The sequence below is a fragment of the Pristis pectinata genome, chromosome 6 (assembly GCF_009764475.1).
Source record: "Pristis pectinata isolate sPriPec2 chromosome 6, sPriPec2.1.pri, whole genome shotgun sequence".
In the NCBI taxonomy this organism is placed as follows: domain Eukaryota; kingdom Metazoa; phylum Chordata; class Chondrichthyes; order Rhinopristiformes; family Pristidae; genus Pristis; species Pristis pectinata.
In genome coordinates this window covers 8235318-8259627 of record NC_067410.1, presented here as the reverse complement: position 1 = coordinate 8259627, position 24310 = coordinate 8235318, and the positions used below count along the sequence as shown (strand labels likewise).

General features: G+C 45.6%; 1 protein-coding gene and 1 pseudogene across 2 annotated transcripts in view; one reads left to right on the top strand and one right to left on the bottom strand.

Annotated features, from left to right (window-relative positions):
* The window catches only part of si:ch211-161c3.5 (uncharacterized protein C3orf18), a 65811-nt gene that overhangs the window by 5743 nt on the left and 35758 nt on the right, over positions 1–24310 (bottom strand). The window contains exons 2-3 of one of the 2 annotated variants that reach the window (XM_052019097.1): positions 9191–9554; positions 8192–8217 (exon numbers count right to left, since the gene is read on the bottom strand). In XM_052019097.1, the coding sequence (XP_051875057.1) occupies positions 8192–8217; positions 9191–9439 (275 nt within the window). In that variant the 5' untranslated portion in view covers positions 9440–9554. The remainder of the gene's footprint in view (positions 1–8191; positions 8218–9190; positions 9555–24310) is intronic. The other variant, XM_052019098.1, reaches the window with a different exon arrangement.
* Positions 12267–23905, top strand: LOC127571300 (40S ribosomal protein S15a-like; annotated as a pseudogene).

Below are 24310 nucleotides of genomic sequence, written 5' to 3'. Positions count from 1 at the left end.
GTGTGGGGAAGAGGGATTAGATTAATGAGGAGTCATTAATTAATTAGTTCAGCACAATATCATGGGCCAAAGGGCCTAAATTGTGCTGTACTGTTCTATGTAATGTTAGGAGCTGTGCTCTACTGACCAGATAGTTACTTGATCTATACCAGGTTGCTAGATCAAACTTGTGCAAGTCACAGAGGTCAAAACTGGTAGCGATTCTTCAAGAAGAGAGATTCAAACCATCCACCCCTGACATTCAAAGACATTACCAGCACCTGATTCCCGCTATCAACATCCAGGGGATGACCAGAAACATCTTCAAGAACATAAATACCATGGCTACAAGAGTGAGGGGCTGGGAATCCTATGACCAGTGACTCATTTCCAAGACTTTTTTTTTTCCCTTTCATCTGCTCAGTTCTCCATCCAGAAGTGTGATTAAGAATTGTTCAAACTTAACTCATGTGATTGGCAGAGAATAACTAAGCAAAATCTTCAGACTGAAACCAATGACCTTGTATGGGATAAAAAAACTGCTGGAAGAACTCAGCAGACCGGGCAGTTTCTGTGCCAGCCAAGGGATAGTTGATGTTTCAGGTCGATACCCTTCATTGGGAGTGAAAGTAAAGGGGAGATCACCAGGATAAAGAGGTGAGGGGTGGGGTGGGGTGGGGCAAGGGCTGGCAAGCAACAGGTGGATCAACACCACCTCACCTGGATCCACCTACACTTACCACCTCTTGTGCCATCCCTTCCCCTCCCCTCTTTGTACTGGCCACCTCTTCTCTCTTTCAGTCCAGATGGAGGGTTTCGACCCGAAATGTCACCTGTCTGTTACATATATACAACATTGGTTGCATTTCCCTCATCGACCCTCTATATTACAGCATCAAAAAGATTTTATCACGTTGGTTAGACACAAATTGCCTTTAACAAACCCATGCTGGTTTCCCCTAACTAATCCACACTTCTCCGAGTGACTGGATTGATACCAGGAGGATGCAAAGCAGAAGAGAAAGGGATCATCACAGAGTCAGAACTCTCAGCCTAGGTTATGCTGGATTGTATGCTTTTCCTGGAGAGGAATTTGAACCCACAACCCTCAAGGACAAATGCTACCCTCCACTTGGCTATGAGGAAGGGCCAGTCCCGTTCAGGGTCTGATCTCTTGGGGCATTGCTCTGCTGACGGAATAGTTCACAGCTTTAATGGAATGGTTGGTGGCTCTAAATCTACCATGTTAACACTTGTCAAGTAGCGGACTCACTTACCTGGCTTGGCATTTTCTCTCTCCCTGGTTACTGCCTATTTTAATTCCCTTTTCTCTCCTTTCCAGATTATCCTTCTCTTCTGCTTTTCTGCTTCTTGGTATCAGTCTAGTCACTTGGAGACATATGGACTGATTAGAGAAAGCCGGCATGGATTTGTTCAAGGCAAATTGCATCTAAGTAACTTGATGGAATTGTTTGATGAAGTTAGAGGTCAATGAGGGGAATGCAGTTGATGGAGATGCAAGAGACTGCAGATACTGGAATCTGGAGCTTAAAACAAACTGTTGGAAGAACTCAGTGGGTCAGGCAGCATCTGCAGAGGGAAATGGACAGTCAATGTTTTGGGTCAAGACCCTTCATCTGGGCTGAAAGCGGGGAGGTAACCAGTGCAAATAGATGAGGGGGAGGGGCGGGGCAAGAGCTGGCAAGTGATAGGTGGATCAAGGTGAGGAGGGGTTGATTGGCAGGTGGAGTCAGGTGGGGGAGGGAAGGGTGGAGATGCGCGGCCGAGGCTGGGAGGTGATTGGTGGAGGCAACATGCAGTTGACATTGTCTATGTGGAGTTCCAAATGACAAAATGTATAGAAAATTGGCAAAGCAACAGGTAACAAAGAAAAGTAATGAAAGATTATTGCTAAGACTGGAAGGAAGTGTTCAGTGGTATTCAGTACCAGAACCACTGCTGTTCCTAATATTAATTAATGATTGGGTGTGCAGGGCAGATGATAGCAGACATAGTGAACTGTAAGGAGGTTAGTGATAGACCTCAGAGATGTGGTGAATGAGTTGATAGGTGGCAGATGGAATTTAATGCTGGGAAATGTGAAGTGTTACCTTTCAGAGGGAAGACTGCAAAAAGGCAATACAAAGTGGGCCACAGAATTCCAAATAGGGTACAGGAATAGGTTTATGTGCTTAGTCCATTGAAAGTAGCAGAAATTGGTTAAAAAGGCAGACAGGGAATAGAGCAAGGCAGTCATAGAGCAATACAGCAGGATTGATTCCTAGTTTCCTCCCTGATGGCCACTCAGTCTCTACACCACTTTGCTAATTGACTTCTCTGGACCTCTTGGAGGTCCAGCACGGATACAGGCCCTTCAGCCCAACCAGTCCATGCGGACCACAGTGCCCACCCAGCTAGTCCCAATTTCCTGCGTTCAGCCCATATCCCTCTAAGCCCCGCCCCTCCATGTTCCTATCCAAGTGCTTCTTAAATAATACTATTGTACCCAGAGCGGCGAAGGCTGAGGGGAGATCTGACAGAGGTTTATAAGATTATGAGAGGAATGGATAGAGTAGACAGCCAGTATCTTTTACCCAGGGTTGAAATGTCTAATACCAGAGGGCAGGCATTTAAGGTGAGAGGGGTAAAGTTCAAAGGAGTTGTGCGCAGCAAGTATTTTACAGAGTGGTGGGTGCCTGGAATGCGCTGCCAGGGGTGGTGGTGGAGGCAGATATGATAGGGGCATTCAAGAGGCTCTTCGATAGGCACATGAATGTGGGGGATATGGTAGGATGTGGATGTTGTGTAGTCAGAAGGGATTAGTTTAGTTGGGCATTTTATTACTAATGTAATTGGTTCGGCACAACATTGTGGGCCGAAGGGCCTGCTCCTGTGCTGTTCTGTTCTATGTTCTAGCTGCCTCAACCACTTCCTCTGGCAGCTCGTTCCATACACTCACCACCCTCTGCGTGGAAAAAGTTGCCCCTCAGGTCTCTTTTAAATCTTTCCCCTCTCACCCTAAACCTATGCCCCCTAGTTTTGGACTCCCCTACCCTGGGGAAAAGACTCTTACCATCCGCCTTATCTATACCTCTCATAATTTAAAACATTTCTATGAGGTGGCCCCTCATTCTCCTACGTTCCAAGGAATAAAGACCTAGCCTGGCCAACCTCTTCCTATAACTCAGGCCCTCTAGACAGGGCAACAGCCTCGTAAATCATTTCTGCACTCGTTCCAGTTTAACTACGTCTTTCCTGTAACAGGGTGACCAAAACTGCACACAGTACTCCAAGTGCGGCCTCACCAACTTATACAACTGTGACATAATGTCCCAACTCCTATACTCAATGCTCAATGCACAAGCCATGACGACTCTTTATAAAGCACTGGTTCAAGTTCAGCTGGCTACTTCTCACCATCAGACTTTAGCAAAGTTGCGCACAAAACTAACTGCTGGAGGAATTCAGCAGGTCGAGCAGCATTAGTAGGAGGAAAGGAATTGTCGACGTTCTGGGTCAAAGCCCTGCATCAGGAGCTTAGCAAAGTTGTGAAAGCTTTAGGTGCGGAAGAGATCCCCCAAAATGATCCCTGAGGCAGGGGGCTTTAGTTATGTGGAGAGACTGCAGAAGCAGAGAAGGTTGTGAGGAGATCTGGTGGAGGTATTTAAAGTCATTAAGGTTATAGACAGAGTGGATAGATTGGCAGGGGAGATCATAGAAGGAACATGGAAGGAAGCAGAAGAACCAAACATGACTACAGAGAAATATATATCGCACAATGAGTGTCTAGGGTGTGCAATATACTGCAGGAGGCATGGTAAAGCTGGTTTCAATTATACCATTTAGAAGGGAACTGGATAAGTATCTTTGAGGAAAGAATTTGCAGGGAATTGGGAGAGGGTGAAAAGTCGGGACTAGCTAGATTCACGCAAATCAGCCTCCCCTCCATTGACTCCATCTACACTTCCTACTCCCTCGGGAAAGCAGCCAACGTAATCAAGGACTCCTCCCACCCCGGTCATCTCTCTTCTCCCCTCTCCCACCAGGCAGAGATACAAAAGCTTGAGAATGTGTAACACCAGGCTCAAGGACAGCTACTTCCCTTCAACCATTCGGTTCTTGACCCAGCCTGCACAACCCTAATCACTACCTCAGTATAGCAACAGTGTGACCACTTTGCACTACCATGGACTTTGTTTTTTCTGTCCTAATTGTGTTCTTTCTTGTATAATTTGTTTAATTTAAGTGTTTTTTATTAATGTTGCATCTCTTAAAAGTGAGCTTTTCATTGCATCTGTGCATACATGTACTTGTGTATACAGCAATAAACTTGACTTTGACACCCTTGTTCCTAGTTCTGCCCCAATCCCTTATAAACCCTCTGCCCCAATCCCTTATAAACCCCCTGCCCCAATCCCTTATAAATCCTCTGCCCCAGTTTTCCCCACACTCCTACCCCTTGCCAGCTTTAACAGTTCCACTGGGATTTCAAATTGGGGCTTAAAGTGTTAAGTGGAACTGTGCAAATTTTAAACTATCCCACATTTGTCGATTTGAATTCATGTCTTACAGCAGTTGGAAGGTTTGAAGCCGTTTCTTTCATCTAGAATGATGTATGCTCATGAATGGGGGTGGAGGGTTATGTTGGACTCTGTCCAGAGGAAGGGAACGAGGGCCCTCCCCTTCCCTCCCTTATCTCAGCCAACGCGTGTCCGCAGTTTAATGAATGGGTTCAACTGGCAGGAAGAGCGGGTGGGGAGAGGGAGAAAAAACATGGGCCAGCCACAAGTGGCAGTGGTTTCTGTGGTTGATGTCCTATGGAAGTAAATGTCACCTCGGCAGAGCTAAGCTTGCAAACCACAAGACACCAGCAGCGAGGATGTATCATTCAGCCTGGCCCCTGGTTGTCACGAATTGGCTAGAAACAAAAGCCCAGCTGCATGAATTCAGTTAGAGGTGAGTCTGCTCAAGACATAAGGACATCCTGCTTAGTGAGCGAGACCACAAGACGTTGAAAGTCAGAGACTGGCCAGTGCTAAATCCATCCTAACCGCAGAATCAGGGAAATAAATATCTCTGAAAAGAGATCTGGTTTTAATAAAGACCCATCATTCATTTCAAGCCACTCTACAAAAGGCATTTTTTTTGTACTGCAACAGATGGGGAGAATGGTGAGCAGGAACACAATACTGATGGGAGAGTTAGCTTTAGTTTTAGGTCCTTGGGACTCCCCAAATGAAGGACTGGAGTATTAACCCAGCATCTGCTGCCAGATGAACCTGCCCTCTTTGGGCCCTGTTCTCTGCTTCCTCTGATTTTCCCTTTGTTAATTCCCTCAGCGCTGGTGAGCACTGTAAAGGATTTGCAACAGTGTTCAACCAATCCTCAATACAAGCAGGTTGCCCATTGTACGTGGGCTTAGCCCTACAGCCTTCATCTTGGGACCTCATTCCTCTCATAAACTATCCCCCGGATGTCCACTATTGGACGTTAGCAGCCAATCAGAATAGGCGCTTTGTTAGCTGACTGGAGGATCCTTAAGCCTTCAGAGCGCCTCTTTGCCAGTATATCAGAAATAATGATCTAAAGGTGTTAATAGAAAACGGATATTTTTTAAATCCCAGGTGCTACTCACAGAAATTTCCTGAAGGTTTTCCATTTGTTTAAGATTCCAAGGATAATTCTGGAGGACCAGCAGCCTCCTATTGACTGCATTTGACCTATGCCGGAGGTGGGAAAGTAAATATTATTTTACTTCGTCCTTCAGGGAGTCTACCAGAAATTCAAGGCCTTCTAACTACTAAACTCCTCCAACTACCAAAGGTCCCAGAGGTCCTACAGAAGCACGGAAGGCTTGCATTTCTGTAGCACCTCAGGTCAGCCTGAATGCTTGATATCCAATAAAGTACTTTTGAAATCCTGTCATTGCTGTAATGTGGGAAACATAACCAGCCAGTTTGGATTAAGCAAACTCCCACAAACAGAAATGTGACAATAATTTGACAATGATTGTTTAGGGGTAAATATTAGTTAGAAAGCCTGGGAGAACTCCTCTGCTCTTCCTCACCTCCAACAGTCGAGCACTCCCTCAGTACAGCACTGGAATTCCAGCCAGAGATCTTTGTGTTTGTGGAACAGGACCATGGGCCCCCTCAACATCTGCCTCAGTGGTGAGAGTGCTGCTGACTGAACCACAGCCAACCTTCTTTAGAAACCAAAATTTCACCCAACAATCCAAAATTCTGAAAGCACGTACCACCAGGCTCAAGGACAGCTTCTATCCTGCTGTTATAAGACTATTGAACGGTTCCCCAGTATGATAAGATGGACTCTTGACCTCACAATCTACCTCATTATGACCTTGCACCTCATTGTCTACCTGCACTGCACTTTCTCTGTAGCTGCGACACTTTACTCTGTATTCTGTTATTGTTTTACTTTGTACTACCTCAATGCACTGTGTAATGAATTGATCTGCATGAACCGTATGCAAGACAAGTTTTTCACTGTACCTCGGTACATGTGACAAGAATAAACCAATTCCAATTTCAAAATTCATGACAATTCACAAGTCAACCAAACTGCTTTTGACTTCATATCCCCTGATCCCTTCAAACTCTGGAGTGCATCTGGGTCCTGATGCAGGGTTTCAACGTGAAATGTCAATAATTCCTTTCCTCCCACAGATGCTGCTCGTTCCGCTGAGTTCCTCCAGCAGACTGTCTGTTGCTGGAATGCATCTAATTGCTTCTTGAACCCAAGTCATCTATGTGCTTTTAGCTGCCAAGGACCTCAGCCCTGGACCTTCCTCCATGGCTCGTTCGTTCTCTCTCTCTCGTTCTCTCTCTCTCGTTCTCTCTCTCTCTCTCTCTCTCTCTCTCTCTCTCTCTCTCTCCCTCTCCCTCTCCCTCTCCCTCTCCCTCTCCCTCTCTCTTTAAAGTAAAGGAACACTGCTGCAAACCAAGCAGGGGTGGATGTTTAGAATTCAATGACTGCAACTGGGCTAATTACTTTAGTTCCGGTTACTTACAAAAAAAAATAAGTGTAGTGAAGGTTTGCCAGATTGGGGTACCAGGATGGTGCAGCTTGCAAAACTGCTGCCTCACAGCTCCAGCAAGCTGGGTTCAGTCCTGACCTCAGGTGCTGTCTAGTTTGGAGGTCGCATGTTCTCCTTGTGACCATGAGATGGATAATTTATGTTTAACTTTTATGTGTAGTTGTCTGTACCTACGTGCCTGTGATGCTGCTGCAAGCAAGTTTTTCATTATACCTGCTGTACCTCACCGTTCACATGACAATAGACTTGACTTGACTTGACTCTCTGACTCCATAATATTTTCTCTTCCTGTCTTACACTCCTACCTCCAACAGCCTGATGGTTTCCAAGACAAAGTTTAGAATGAAGGCTGATGGCCTTCAAATATTTGGACACAGTATCCAGAGGCAGAACATGTTATGAGGAACATAGAGCAGTACAGCACAGAACAGGCCCTTCGTCCCACAATGTTGTGCCGACATAGCTAATCCCTCCTACCTACAGAATGCCCATATCCCTCTATTTTCCTCTCATTCATGTGCCCATCCAAGCCCCTCTTAAAAGCCCCCAATGAATTTGCCTCCACCACCCTATCAGGCAATGCATTCCAGGCAACCACCACTCTGTCAGTAAAAAACGTGCCCCTCATGTCTGTTCTGAACCTACTCCCTCTCACCATAAATGCATGCCCTCTGGTATTGGATCGCTCAATAATGGGGAAAAGATATTGCTTGTCCACCCTATCTATACCCCTTGTCTGTCCATTGCTTCGGGGAGGAGGTATAGGAGCCTGAAGACCCACACTTGACGATTCAGGAATAGCTTCTTCCCCTCCACCATCAGATTTCTGAACAGTCCATGAACCCATGAACACTACCTCGTTATTCCTTTTTATCTTGCACGATTTAATTATTTTCATAATTTACATATGTTTATGTCTTTATAAAAATATAGATTTTTATGTTTTGCTGCCGCAAAAGCCACAAATGTCACGTCATATGTCAGTGATAATAAATCTGATTCTGCTCTGCTAAAACTGGAGGCTGAGTTAAAGTTCCCCCAAAGTAACATCCTCGGAGCAGCCAGCAGTCCAAAGGTTAATCATGCATGCGGAAAATGCCAATAACCAAAGAGAGCTCTTGTTCCGGAATTAAGAAGCGACACCAGCACACTCACCTCTTTCTCTTCCTGATGTACAGAACCTGGATACAAGGAAAATTAGCCATTAGTGGAAAATGTAGCAAGAAAAGAAAAAAATATCAAGGACAATTTATAGCGCAGAAATAGTGAGCGTATCACAAGAGAAGACCAAGTGCAGCAATACAGAATAAGAGTGGAACAGCACCATTAATTCTGGGCCAGTACACCGCCACATATAAAATGACTGCCACACTCATGGGGTAGCAGAGCAAAATTCAGGGGCAGCAGCTTAATATGTAAAACAGCATAAACTTAAGCACTGTGTAATGAATTGACCTGTACGATGAATTAATTAACTGCCCTGTGTAATGAATTGACCTGTACGATCAGTATGCAAGACAAGTTTTTCACTGTACCTCGGTCCATGAATATCAAATACAGTCACAACAGTAACAAAGCCAGAACCATAACATTAATTACAGTGAGGGTGGCTGTACTATAACCACAATCAGAATAAGAATCAGCTCACATAAACAGAAAATGTTGGAAACACTCAGCAGGTCAGGCAGCGTCTGTGGAAAGAGGAGCAAGAGTTAGAGGCCTTTCATCAGAACTGGGAAAGAGAGAAGGAGAGAGAAAAAGAAATTGGTAAGTTTTACCTCTCTTTCCTTGCTTGACGAAGGGTCTCTAACCTGAAACATTGACTCTAATTCTCTCTCCGCAGATGCTGCCTGACCTACTGAGTGTTTCCAGTATTTTCTGCTTTTGCCTCAGATTTCTAACATCTGCGGTTTATTCTGATTTTCATCAGAATCAGTTGTCTTCGATGAGCCATTTGGCAAATTGTGCCTCTTTAGAGTCATAGAGTCATACAGCAGGGAAACAGGCCCTTCGGCCCAACTCGTCCATACCGACTGTGTTGTCCAGTGAGCTAGTCCCAACTGCAAGATGTGCTTTGATAACTACATTTTCCTCTTGACCTTGAAAACCTTCTGCTTTTGAGTATTTCAAGGCATAATTAACAAACTGACTTACCATGGCCACAGCTAATGCTATAATAGTGATTACTCCAACAGGAACAAGCACCAGCCCCATTCTTGACCTCCCAATTTCTGCATCGGGCAGTGGAGTGGCAGTTGTGTTGGTACCATTAGTCACCATGGTGACAGTCTGAAATGTTACCCTGTCTGTGATGTTGACGTGCTCTGTTCCAGGCTCCATGCTGAGGAAGGAAGCCGCCACGTTGGTTATGTTGTAGTCAACGTTGAATATCAGCAGTGACATCTTCCAGAGGTGATCCAACCCTTTGTCTCTTGGTGGAGCTCAATCCGACAGATAACCAGGTACATTCTTGGCAAGATCATACTAACATGGTCTCCAGATGAATATCACACCCCTCCTGAAACATAAGATTGGAGAAAGTTGGCACCTTTTCCATGACAAAGCAAACACTTGATAGGGAACCACATGGGAATGTCCATCCACTTCCGCCTGTCCAGTGTTACTGTCCCATGTAGATACGTTCTGGCCTGTTACTTGGATATGGTTAGCTCATGGGACCAATCCGTCCTTTTACTCCCGGCTGAGGCAAGGGTGGGTGAGGTGAATGCAGGTCAGAGAGAAACCTGTCACCTCTCAACTCCCTGGAAGAAGGTCTGATCATCATTGGCGAAAGGATGGTAACACGGGTGTGGCACATTTGGGGCAGGTCTCCAGACGGCTAGCCTCATGTACTGCCTCAGATTAGTCGAGGGAAACTCTTAATTCCCCTCATCATTAATCCCCTTCCTTGTTTGATTAGATATTTATTAGTCACATGTACATCGAAACACACAGTGAGACGTGGTTTTTTTTGTATTATTGCGAATGTGCTGGGGGCAGCCCACAAGTGTCACCACTCTTCTGATGCCAACATAGCATTCCCACAGCTCCTAACCTCTAGGTCTTTGGAATGTGGGAGGAAACCAGAGCATCCGGAGGAAACCCACGCAGACACACTGTGAGAACATACAAACACCTTACAGACAGCGGCGGGAATTGAACCCGGGTCACTGGTGCTGCAATAGCGTTACGCTAACCACTACACTACTGTGCTGCCGTAGTGGAGAAAACAGATATTGAACCTACCTTCTCAGGGAGTTATCTGGGTACATAACAGTTGGGACTATGGCCAATGCAGGAAGCTTAAATGTACCACGATCTGTTGCAAGGTAGAGAATGCCTCACGCAACTGGGCATTTGTTCCAAGCTCAGATTCTTTGGACCCTGGCACGTGGGGAAGGAGGGACTTCAGCTTTTCTCGGAGAAGGGAGTGCATTAGCTCCCCCCTCACTCCACTCTATGCCAATCTGCTGCAATTCCCACCAAGTAACAACCATTCCCATTGATCCTCTTCCATTACTTTGGAGTTCTGGTGCTGAAGTACATATAGTGATGCCTCCTGTTCATCCCTAATGCTGTCATCATTCTGCTCCTAAAGACTTTGGGTTTACACCCTCCCTTAGAGTCATACAGCACGGAAACAGACCCTTCGGCCCAACTGGTCCATGCCGACCAAGATTCCCATCCAAGCTAGTCCAGTTTGCCTGCATTTGGCCCATATCCCTCTAAATTTTCCTATCCATGTACCTGTCCAAGTACTTCTTAAATGTTTATGAACCTGCCTCAACCACTTCCTCTGACAGCTCATTCCATATACTGACCACCCTCTGGGTGAAAAAGTTGCCCCTCGGGTTCCTATTAAATCTCTCCCCTCTCACCATAAACCCATGTCCTCTAGTTCTAGTTTCCCCAACCCCGGGGAGAGGATTGTGTACCTTCTTCAGAAAGCAAATCCATAATCCGGGTTGCCATTCACTGCAGAGCCCTACAGGAGCGCTGTACTGATGGCGTCATTAAACCAAGACCCCCCCTAACCTCTCAGGTGAACCTAAAACACTGCATTGCATTGGAAGGCCCAATGCATATCCCATAATCAACACTATAAAGAAAAAGAATATCTAGTTAATTATCACAAAGCTACCAGTGGAGTCGTGCTGTGTAGAAATTGACTGCAAGTTTTCCATAGTGACCAAACTTCATTGGGTGTGAAGACCAATGGGGCACCATAACGTTGAGAAAGATGGTATAGAAATGCAGATCTTTGTTTCTGAAGTGTTGCCAAGTATATTAGGGTGGGAGGGAATATAATAAAATCACGTGCTAAGTATAATAAAATAAGAATATAATAAAAGAACTCATGCAAAGCATAGACCAGTTGGGCCAAATGGCCACATTCTGTCATGTTGCCTCACATTCTTATAAATCCAAGAGAGTAATCTTCATCTCTCACAAGAAAATAGGGGCAGGAGTAGGCTACCTTGCCCCTCAAGCCTGCCCTGCTATTCAGTACGATCATAGAGTCATAGAATCATAGACTGGTACATTCGAGGCTGATCTATCCCAGGCCCCAACTCCACCTCTGTGCAAGTTCCTCACAACCCTCAATTCCCCAATCTTTTGAAATTTTATCTCCCTCCACTTTAAGTATTTCTAATGATCTTGTCCCCACAACTCTTTGGGTGGATAGTTCCTGAGATTCATTGTCCTCTATGAGAAAAAATTTCCATGTATCTCGGTTTTAAATGTCCAGCCTCTCATCTTAAAACTGCGTTCCCAAGTTCAAGGAGACACAAGAGACTGCAGTTGCTGGAATCTGGAGCAACAAACAATCTGCTGGGTGGGGGAACTCAGCGGGTCGAGCAGCATCTGTGGGAGGAAAGGAATTGTCGACATTTCAGGTCGAAACCCTGCATCAGGAGAGTCACCTCTCCACTCTGAGTCACGATAGAGTTTCAGCCAAAACGTCGACAATTCCTTTCCTTCCACAGATGCTGCTCGACCCGCTGAGTTCCTCCAGCAAATTATATTTTTCCCCCAAGTCCAAGACTCTTCCACCAATGGAAACGTCTCAACCTCAACCCTGTCAGACCCACTTAGAATCTTATATGATCACTTCTCATTTTTTAAAACTCCTCATGGACATACTTGCCATCCCAGGACATTCACTGACTGGGGAATCTGGCTAGTTTGCAAAAAGTGATCGGATGCCAGGAACCTACTGAAATGAACCATGGTCTGTCAAAGAAAAAGAGCCAAGCTCAAATGTCTGGAGATTATTATAATCACGGGAACTGAGGCCTCAGCAAAGCCAGGTGTGTGACAGTGACAGGAAAGCACCAGACTGCTGTAAAAACCCATCAGAGTCATTAATGGTCTTCAGGGAAGGAAATCTGCCTCCTTACCCCCTCTGCTGACATGTGACTCCAGACTACAGTAGTGTGATTAGCTGCTGACCATCCTCTGAAATCACTCAGCAGTAGATTAAGATATCTTTATCAGTCACATGTACATCGAAACACACAGCGAGATGCATCTTTTGCGTAGAGTGTTCTGGGGGCAGCCCGCAAGTGTCGCCACGCTTCCAGCACCAACATAGCACGCCCACGACTTCCCAACCTGTATGTCTTTGGAATGTGGGAGGAAACCGGAGCACCCGGAGGAAACCCACGCACACACGGGGAGAACGTGCAAACTCCTTACAGACAGCGGCGGGAATTGAACCTGAGTCACTGGTGCTGTAATAGCGTGACGCTAACCGCTACACTACCAGTGGATGGAAGTCAAAACAAAAACTGCAGATGCTCAAAATCTGAAATCGATCTGAAATCTGGTGGAAGCTGATACAATAGTGGTGTTTAAGAAGCTTTTAGATAGGCTGATGAATATGCAGGGAATAGAGGGATATGGATCATGTGCAGGCAGAAGAGATGCACAGCCAGACTTCACAACATTAGCAACACAGGACACAGGCAAACAGTTCACGGCACCACGGCTGCACATTTCACCCTGTTGCACACATTCCATTTCTTCCACCCATTGCCCTTCCCCATCTTCTCTGCTCCTTAGACTTACTTTCTGTCTCTCCCAGATCTAACGAAGTGTCTTTGACCTGAAAAGTTAACCACTTCCCCTTCTACAGATGTGGGGGCGGGGTCCAGAAAGGATTCACGAGGATCTTGTCAGGACTGGAGGGCTTGAGTTATAAGGAGAGACTGGATAGGCTGGGACTGTTCTCCCCTGGAGTGAAGGAGGCTGAGCGGTGACCTTATAGACATTTATAAAATCACAAGGAGCATAAATAATGCGGACAGGCACACACAGTCTTTTTCCCAGGTTAGTCCAAAACTTGAGGGCATAGGTTTAAGGTGAAAGGGAAAAGATCTAAAGGGGACCTGAGGGGCAGGTTTTTCACACAGAGGGTGGTGGGTCTATGGAATGAACTGTCAGAGGAAGTGATAGAGGCAGGTACTGTTGTAATGTTTAAAAGAGACAGGTTCATCAAGAGGAATACAGACCAAGTGCAGGCAAATGGGACTATCTCAAGTAAGCACCTTGGTCAGCATGGACGAGTTGGGCTGAAGGGCCTTTTTCTGTGCTGTATAGCTCTAGGACTTTTATGAGATGCTGCCTAACCTGCTGAGTTTTTCCAGCATTTTCTGACTTTACTTCAGCTGTAGTGAACCCTCATGGGCAATTCAAGATTCACCGCCATCTCAAGGGTAACTGGGGAAATGGTCTTGCCAGCGATGCCTACTTCCAGTGAGCGAATGAAACGGATAACTTGGCTGTACGCTTCTAAAGCCAACACCTTTACTTATCAGTGGCAATGGCAGGCTACCCCTGCCTCCTCTTTGTTATGTCCAGGGGCACTGGAGCACTAACTGAGGTATCACAGTGGCACAACCAGTAGATCTGCTGCCTCACAGCTCCAATGACCCAAGTTCAATCCTGAATTCTGTCTGTGTGAAGTCTGTCTGTTCTCCCTGTGACCGCGTGGGTTTCCTCCAGATGCTCTCAGAGACATAGAGCAATCCAGCATGGATATAGGCCCTTTGGCCCAACCAGTCCATGCCAACCATGGTGCCCACCCAGCTAGTCCCAATTTCTTGCATTCGGCCCATATCCCTCCAAGCCCCATCCCTCCATGTACCTATCCAAGTGCTTCTTAAATGATCCTGTTGTACCTGCCTCACCCACATCCTCTGGCAGCTCGTTCCATACACTCACCACCCTCCGTGTGAAAAAGTTGCCCCTCAGGTCCCTTTTAAATTTTTCCCCTCTCACCCTAAATCTATGCCCCTAGTTTTGGACTCCCCTACCCTGGGGAAAAGACCTATACCATCCACCTTATAGAATTTTAAGCATTTCTGTAAGGTGGCCCCTCATTCTGCTACGTTCCAAGGAATAAAGACCTAGCCTGGCCAACCTCTCCCTATAACTCAGGCCCTCAAGTCCTGGCAACATCCTCGTAAATCTTCTCTGCACCCTTTCCAGTTTAACCACGTCTTTCCTATAACAGGGTGACCAAACTGTACACAGTGCTTGTGGATTGGTAGGTCAATTGGCTGTGCTAAATTGGCCCTAACGTAGAGGTAGGTGCCAGAACCTGGGAGGAGTTGATGGGAATGTGGGGGAAGATGTTACAGGGAAAATTACTGCGGGGATGACATTGCTCTATGAGCCAGCGTAGACTTGATGGACCAATGGTTTTGTAATGAATTATGTAAATTCCACTGATTCTCTAGAGAAACCCAGTGATCTTGGTATCCTCCCCACCTGGAGGATGGGCAGGTGGCTAGTTAATGGCAGCAATCCCTGTGCACATATTCTCCCTTGAACTGTGCAACTGGGAGATACAGTGCAGGATATTTGAGACCCAACAAGCTGTGCTACGGATAGAGGGACAGATATTCACTTGCTTTGCATCTCAAATATGCGGGACAGCTGTGTAGAAATGTTTCGCAGCCCTCACACAAATCCCAAAGGATCATCCGCTCACTCTGGCTTCCGAGCACATGAGGCTGGCAGGTGGAATTCTTGGTGCCCAAGGAATTGTGGGATCGAAATCAGGCATTAGGAATGGCTGAGGCGATAATTGGATGGCTTCCTGGAGATGGGGAGTAAAACACCAAGCAGATCGAACGTAAAAGAACAGGTTTTCCTTTCCATTACTCCTGTAACTCCTTGTTTGCAGAGCTGTGGGTTCAGAGCAAGAGGGGATTATGGATGATTGCAGAGTTCTGCCAAAGAGGTATCGTGGGCTAAATGGCCTCCTTCAGCTCCTCTCGGTTATATCGTCTCCAATATTATAATTTCTGCACAACCATCCTTTCCCCCACAAGCTGTCTGTAGTGACAAACCTCAAGGAACATCTTCCCAAATTCTTCCCGCATTGACTGCCTATTAAATTCCAGAGAGGAGCAGTGGGAGGAATCAGGTTAGTGCTCCCAATTTGATCCCAATTTCATCCCAGCCCAACTGAACACTCAGGGTGAAACTGTGTCACCCAAAACTTTGCTGCGACAGCAGCAGAACTCCTGGCAATGTAACTCTAAACTTGTGAGAAAGTCTTGGCTGTATTACTGCTTGCAATTACCTAACCCCAGCTGCTGTGTGTGTTCAACAACTGTGCTCCTTCAACAGCCCCAGATTGTTTCACTTTTGTCACTGTTTTTTTTCATTCCCTCCCCATTCACAGTGTGTAGAGGGAAAGAAATAGCAGCGTCCATAGCCAGGAACTGCCACTGAGCAAAAGTTAATTAACCCTTTGTGTCTCAACCCTGTGGCAATGCTGCTGCTTCAGTGGAAACGTGGTCAGGTTAAAAAGGTTAGAATATAGAACGTAGAACAGTACAGCGCAGGAAGAGGCCCTTCAGCCCACAATATCTGTGCTGAACACGATGCCAAATTAAACTAAATCTCTTCTGCCTGCACATGATCCATGTCCTTCCATTCCCTGCATATTCATGGATAGTGCCATTTGCCTGGGCCAAACACAGGCAAATAGTACGAGCTCAGATAGACATCTTGGTCAGCATGGACAAGTTGGGCTGAAGGTCCTGTTTCCATGCTGTATGCTTCTGTATGTATGACTCCATCTAACAGCCTCTGAAACATCACTATCGTATCTGATTCCACCCCCACCACCCCTGGCAGCCCATTCCAGGCACCCACCGCTCTCTGTGTAATAAACTTGCCCCGCACATCTCCCTTACACCTTCCCCCTCTCCCTTTAAATGCATGCCCTCTAGTACTTGACATTTCTACCCTGGGGAAAAAGATTCTGACTGTCTACCCTATCTATGCCTCTCATTATTTTATAAACTTCCCCTCAGTCTCCAACGGTTCAGAGAAACCAACCCACATTTGTCCAACCTCTCCTTATAGCACATACCCGCTAATCCAGGCAGCATCCTGGTGAACCTCTTCTGCACCTTCTCCAAAGCCTCCACATCCTTCCTGTAATGAGGCAACTAGAACTGCTGACAAGAACATGTAACATAGAACAGTACAGCACAGGAACAGGCCCTTCAACCCACAATGTCTGTGCTGACCATGATACCAATTTAAACTAATCCCATCTCCCTGTAACTGGTCTGTATCCCTCCATTCCCTGCCTGTTCATGTGCCTGTCTAAATGCCTCTTAAACGTTCCTATCGTGTCTGCTTCCACCTCCTCACCTGGCAGCTCATTCCGGGCACCTACCGCTCTCTGTGTAAAAAAACTTGCTTCGTAAATCTCCTTTAGACTTTTCCTCTTTTAGGTGAGGGTTAAGAACAAAGGCGACTAATTGCCTTTCAGGCAGTGAGTTGTAGGATGTGCTCAAGAGGCAGAGTGGCTTAAACAATAAGAAAAGCAATTTGCAGTTCTATTTAAGCCTTTGATGGTGGGGAAAAGATGCCCCAATGCACTACAATGCAGTTTTAACACAGGAATATTAGGATAAAGCCATAAGGTCTGCTTCCTCTGCTGTTCAATAATATCTACATTGACTACTTATCCATCCCCAATACCCTTAAAGTTTGTCAGTGTCCAGAAGTCTATTTATCCTGGTCACTAACCATCCTTAGCCCTCCGGGGTGGGGAACTCATGTTCCTCTAAGTAACTTGTCTTCAACAGTCCAAAATGGGCAACCTTGTGTCCTCAGACAACGCCTCTGGTTCTATTCTTCCCAGTCTGAAGAAATAGCTTGTCTACCCCATCAATCCCTCCCAGAACCTTCAATCATCTTAAATCCAATGATTATCAACCATTCCTACTCAACATCTCTCTAGGACAATTCTCTCAGCCCAATTCACACTTTACTGATCACAAGGCAAGTATATCATCCCTTGTAAAACTGTGCTCAGTAGTAATTCCAGCAAGACTACCCTACGTAGAACTCCCTTGCAAGAAAAGCTATGTGTTTTCACAGAGGGCACAGTAGTGTAGCGGTTAGCATAACACTATTACAGCGCCAGCGACCCGGGTTCAATTCCAGCCGCTGTCTGTAAGGAGTTTGTACATTCTCCCCGTGTCTGCGTGGGTTTCCTCCGGGTGCTCCGGTTTCCTCCCACGTTCCAAAGACGTAGGGGTTAGGAAGTTGTGGGCATGCTATGTTGGCGCCGGAAGCGTGGCGACACTTGCGGGCTGCCCCCGGTACACTCTATGCAAAAGATGCATTTCACTGTGTGTTGATGTACATGTGACTAATAAAGATATCTTATCTTAAAGTACAGAAACAGGCCCTCCGGAGCACCATGTTCATGCCGACATTTTTGCCCATCCTAATCCCATTTGCCCACATTAGGACCATATCCTTCTATGCCTTGTCTATTTAAGTGTCTGTCTGAGTGTTTCTTAAACACAGTGACTGTATCTGATTTCACCACCTCCTCTGGCAGCACTTTCCAGATACCAAACACCTCTAAGATCCCTTTTAAATCTCCCACCTCTGACTTTAAAACTTATGTTTCTGCTACCCCTGCCATGGGATCTTTTCTGATTGTTTCCTGAAGGAAGTCGTTTTACTTTTTACGTTCCACAAAGCAGGATACCAATGTGCTTCTGCAGACACACTTTTGCAAGTTACCCATTAGTTTTTTTAATCAAAGTCAAGTCTCAAAGTCGAGTTTATTGTCATATGCACAAGCACATGTGTGCACAGGTGCAATGAAAAACTTACTAATTTTCCAAATTTATTTGGAAATGAAGATCAGACAGACTTTGGCATTGGGACACAAGATATTTGGAAGGTGACCAAAATTTGTTCAAAGAAGCAAGCATTGAGGAGTCTTTAAGACAGAGGGAGAGGGCTTTGGAACTTGGCAGCTGAAGGAATGGCCAGCTTCATAAAAGTGGCAGAAACAACCTCTATTGGGCTACAAAGGCAGCTCAGAATCAGATTTATTATCACTGTCTTATATGACGTGAAATTTGTTGTTCTGTGGCCGCAGTATAGTAGAAGACATAAAATTACTATAAGTTACAAAATAATAAATAATGCAAAAAATGGTGTAACGGGGTAGTGTTCATTGGTTAATGGACCATTCAAAAATCTGATGGTGGAGGGGAAAGAAACTGTTCCTAAATCGTTGAGTGTGGGTCTTCAGGCTCCTGATGGTAGTACAGGAAGAGGGTGTGTCCCGAATGGTGAGATAGAATATAGAACATAGAACAGTACAGCACAGAACAGGCCCTTCAGCCCACAATGTTGTGCTTTATTAGCAAAGGATCCTGACTCTTCATCGACTCTTCTCAATACCTGCCTGAAAGTGCATCAGGGGTGAAGTAAGACACATAGAATCCATGGAGTGTTGGTAGATTGGATTCAAAATTGGCTGGACCACAGAAGACAGAGGGTAGTGGTGGAGGGGTGTTATGCTGCCTGGAGGTCCGTGACCAGTGGTGTTCCGCAGGGATCAAATGCTGGAACCGCTATTGTTTGTGATATATCTAAATGATATAGCCAAAAATGTAGCTGGGCTGATTAGTAAGTTTGCAGATGACACAAAAATTTGCGGTGTTGTGATAGTGAGGAATATTTGAAAAGGATTCAGCAGGATATGGATCAGTTGGAAATGTGGTATTGGTATTGGTTTATTATTGTCACTTGTACCGAGGTACAGTGAAAAGCTTGTCTTACAAACCGATCGTACAGGTCAATGCCAGATGGAGTTTAATCCGGACAAGTGTGAGAAAATGCACTTTGGGAGGTCAAATGTAAGAGGAAAATATACATCAAATGGCAGGACCCTCAGGAGCATTGATGTACCGAGAGATCTTGGGGAGCAAGGCCATAGTTCCCTGAAAGTAGCAACATAAATACATATCAGGATCAGGTTTATTATCACTGGCATATGTCGTGAAATCTGTTGTTTTGCGGCAGCAGTACAGTGCAGGACATAAAGACATAAAAATTACTATAAGTTACAAAAATAAATAAATAGTGTAAAAGAGGAATAACGAGGTAGTGTTCACAAGTTCATGGACTGTTCAGAAATCTGATGGCGGAGGGGAAGAAGCTGTTCCTGAAATGTTGAGTGTGGGTCTTCAGGTTCCTGTACCTCCTCCTGATGGTGGTAACGTGAAGAGGATATGTCCCCGGGTGGTGAGGGTCCTTAATGATGAATGCCATTTTCTCGAGGCACCACCTCTTGAGGATGTCCTCCATGGTGAGGAGGGTGGTGCCCAAGAGGGAGCTGGCTGAGTCTACTACCCTCTGCAGCCTCTTTCGATTTGCACACTGATGATAAGGGTTTACGGCAGGCTTGCCTTCATTGATCGGAGTGTTGAGTATCAAAATTGGAAAGTCACGTTGTAGCCGTAAAAAACTTGGTTTGGCCTCGTTTGGAGTATTGTGTGCAGTTCTGGTCACCCCATTACAGGATGGATGTGGAGGCTTTAGAGAGTGTGTAGAAGAGGTTCACCAGGATGCTGCCTGGATTACAGAGTATTAGCTATAAGGAGAGGTTGGACAAACTTGGATTGTTTTCTCAGGAGCATCGGAGGCTGAGGGGTGACCTGATAGAAGTTTATAAAATTATGAGTGCCATCAATAGAGTAGATATTCAGAGCCTTTTTTCCCCAGAGTGGAAATATCAAATTCTAGAGAGCATGGCTTTAAGGTGAGAGGAGGAAAGTTTAAAGGAGGTTTACAAGGCAAGTTTTTTACACAGAGAGTGGTAGATGCCTGGAACCTGCTGCCAGAGGAGGTGTTGGAAGCAAATATGAGAGCAACGTTTAAGAGACATTTAATCAGACACATGAATGGGCAGGGAGTGGAGGGATATAGACCATGCGTGGGCAAATGGGATTAGTTAGATTAGCATCGTGGTCAGCTCGGACATGTGAGCCGAAGGGCCTGTTGCTGTTCTGTACTGTTCTATGTTCTATGTACTCAGTTGTCATGCCTTCCTGTAGTCAAATAGCCAGGCAAATCTCCCTGCCTGGATTCAAACATGGAGAGGCATGTATGATGTTTGGAATGTAAGACACTACATCCACAAGGGGGACATCTATAGGAGATGATTCTTTGTATGTAAAGCTCCCTGTGGGTTTTCCTGACTGAGCCAGCAGCATGTGTGAGTTATGCGAAGTAGGACAATACTCAGGTTCAAGTCTTCCTCAGGGAATTTTCCTTACAGTTCAGTGGCTCACTTTTCACCTCTGGACTTAAAAGGTTGTGGGTTCAAATCTCACTCCAAAGACTCAAAGACCTCAGCTAATCCTCAAGTCGAGAACCGCAAGACTGCTGCAGATGCTGCCTTTTGGATGAGATGTTGATCCAAAGTCCATCTCTCCAACGGATGTAAACGATCCTATGGTGTGACTTTAAGAAGGATGGGGTGCTTCCTACACCTTCCTGGCTTTCTCCTCAATCATAGATCACATACAGCATGGAAACAGGCCCTTCGGCCCAACTGGCCCATGCCAACCAAGATGCCCATCCAAAAAGCATGGGGTAGAAACTTGTCTTTAGTCACATGCACAAAATCCAAGATGCTGCCTTTCAATTGGGTCACTAAATCGAGGCCTTAAGAGTTTGGTTGAATGTGAAAGACTCCCTAACACTAATCAGGGAATTCTGGAAACTTGACCAACATTGTTCCATGAATCACTGTCACTAAAACAGATTAGCCCATCAGTACTAGAAACTGGTCCCTTCTGTACACAAAGAGTTGTGGAAACAGTTCAGTACTTCACAGAAACCAGCCTCCCCTCCATGGACTCTGTCTACACTTTTCGCTGCCTCAGTAAAGCAGCCAGCGTAATCAAAGACAACACCCACCCTGGACATTCTCTCTTCTCCCCCCTCCCATCAGGCAGAAGATACAAAAGCCTGAAAACACGTACCACCAGGCTCAAGGACAGCTTCTCTCCCACTGTTATGACTATTGAATGGTCCGTATGATAAGATGGACTCTTGACCTCACAATCTACTTCATTATGGCCTTGCACCTTATTGTCTGCCTGCACTGCACTTTCTCTGTAACTGTAACACTTTATTCTGCATTCTGTATTATTTTCCCTTGTACTACCTCGATGTACTGATGTAATGAAATGATCTGTATGGATGGCATGCAAAACAAGCTTTTCACTGTACCTCAGTACATGTGACATAATAAACCAATTTACCTCGGCCTTTCTTTCAATCATAGTGGTGTGTCTCAATACTATACATTTTGTGTTAAAAATCATCTCAGCACCAAATGTCATCCTTCAGACGAGGCAAACCACCTCTGAGACAGAGATTCACCTGCACCTCCCTTAATATCATCTACTGCATTCAGTGCTCCAAGTGTGGCCTCCTCTACATTGGTGAGACCAAACGCAGACCAGGTGACCGATTCGCAGAGCACCTGCGCTCTGTCCGTAACCGCGATCTACATCTCCCTGTTGGCCGGTCACTTCAACTCCCCTCCCACACTATCACTGGTATGTCAGTCCTCGGCCTCCTCCACTGCCGGGAGAATTCCAAGTACAAACTGGAGGAACAGCACCTCATTTTCTGTGTTGGTAGGAACCTTGCAGCCTAACGGCATGAACATTGAATTCTCCCACTTTAAGTAATTCCCACTCCCCCTTCCCCACAAACCATGCCTCTTCCCTTTCCTAGCCTCTCTCTCTTTTTTCGACCCCCCCATTTTTTCTCTCCTTACCTTTGACCCATCCTCTGGTCGATCTGCTCTCCCCTCCTCCCCGCACCTGTCTATCACTATCTCTTACCTGCATCTACCTATCGCCCCCTTGTGCACACCCCACCTCCCCTCTTTTGTCCACCTATCACTGCTCTGCTTTTCCCTCCTATATTGGGCTTCCCCTTTTCCTATCTTCAGTCCTGAAGAAGGGTCCTGACCCGAAACGTTGGCCACTTGCTTTTCTCCACGGACGCTGCCTGGCCTGCTGTGTTCCTCCAGCATCATCGTGTTTTCATCTGGATTCCAGCATCTTTGTTTCTCTGGTATTACTGCTCTTACACATCGATACAATGAGCAACCAGTTAAAGCCAGTGGGTGATGTTGAAGGATGGAGGTTGGCTGGGATATCTGTGGAGAAAAGCAAGTCCTGAAGAAGGGTCCTGACCCAAAAACGTTGACCGCCTGCTTTCTCCACAGATGCTGCTGGCCTGCTGAGTTCCTCCAGCATCATCTAAATTCCAGCATCTGCAGTCCTTTGCTTCTCTGGGCAAACCATCCAGATGTCTCCACAATTGCCTGACAGAAGGATCATCACCCAGACAGCTTCCTTCCTCAGAGCAAATCCAGCTGGAGCAAAGTGAGCCACACCGGCCGATGGTGGCTTCCATCTCTTCTGTGGCCAGGCTTTCCCTCTGAGCTCCTAACCCTGCTGTGTGCCTGGTAAGAAGGTGGGAGTTCTCAACTAAAGCACATATGGCAGCTGGCAGACAGTTATTGAGCAAAGATATAGAAAGCAGATGAAGTGAGCGAGCTACTTAAAGGCTCCATTAGAGTGGAGCCGTGGATTTTTATGTGTTAAATCAAAGAGTCGGTATATTAGGGAGCTTATAAAATGCCTTCTACCGTATGTGCTTTCTCAGCAGAACTGCATTACTTATTGGCAAATATTCATTTCTCCAACACTGACATGTACTCCAGAATAGTTAAGTATTGGAATTTAATCCCAAGAAGTGCAAGGTGATGCATTTTGGAAGATCAGGCCACATTGGCTGACATTTTTCATACTATCAGTTTGAGGACAAGGGTGAATTAAGTAATCAACATGCCTGAAAGTCAGTTTTTTACAAAGCTATTTTTTCGACTGCATGGCTCTTTGATGACACCAAACTAGCATTATGGTGCACAAACATTCTTACTGATGCCCTTACAAGCATCAATAATGCAGAGAAATGCGGGAAAACGCTAGGTTTTCATCCAGCCATGCTCCAACATGACTGCGAGATTCCTGACTATAATGATAATGCTCTGGTTTCCTCCCACATTCCAAAGACGTACGGGTTAGGAAGTTGTGGGCATGCTATGTTGGCGCCGGAAGCGTGGCAACACTTGCGGGCTGCCCCCAGAACACTCTACGCAAAGATGCATTTCACTGTGTGTTTCGATGTACGTGTGACTAATAAAGAATTTTATCTTTTCTTATGATGCATGGCTACATTGAAGAGTTTGGGAATATCCATGATCACAGGGACGGGAAAATGGTTGTTAATCTCACAGGGAGACCCAACAAGTGTGGTTCATTAGCCCCAGATATGAGGTTCCAGTAAAAGAGTTAGAGAGGTGGCAAAATGGTCTTCTGCTGTTCCTGACAGTTTGGGTACCTCGTTCTCACAACCTCCGCTAGCATCAGGGACCATGAAGAGGACAAATGAAAACACTCAGGAGGAAAAACCTTAGGATTCTTTTTCTAAAATATGAAAACAATCTGCAATAAAACATCTAAACCAAACAAAAATTGTAGCATCTGTGCAAAGAAACAGGTAATAAACCTCTTGGAAATGTTGTGAGGCTTGTGTTTTTCAGAAGCAGACATTTTTTGGAAGACTCATTAATGGATAGACCAACCATCCAGGCCATGCCATCTTCTCACAGCTACCATCGGGCAGGAGGTACAGAAGCCTGAAGTCCCACACCACCAGGTTCAAGAACAGCTACCTCCCTTCAACCATTCAGTTCTTGAACCAACCAGCACAACCCTAATCACTACAGTTCAGCAACACTATGAGAACTTTGATCACTTTGCACTAAAGTGCCCTTTTTTTTGTTCTAGTTGTGTTCCTTCTTGTAAGAATTGGGTATAATTTATGTTTAATTTA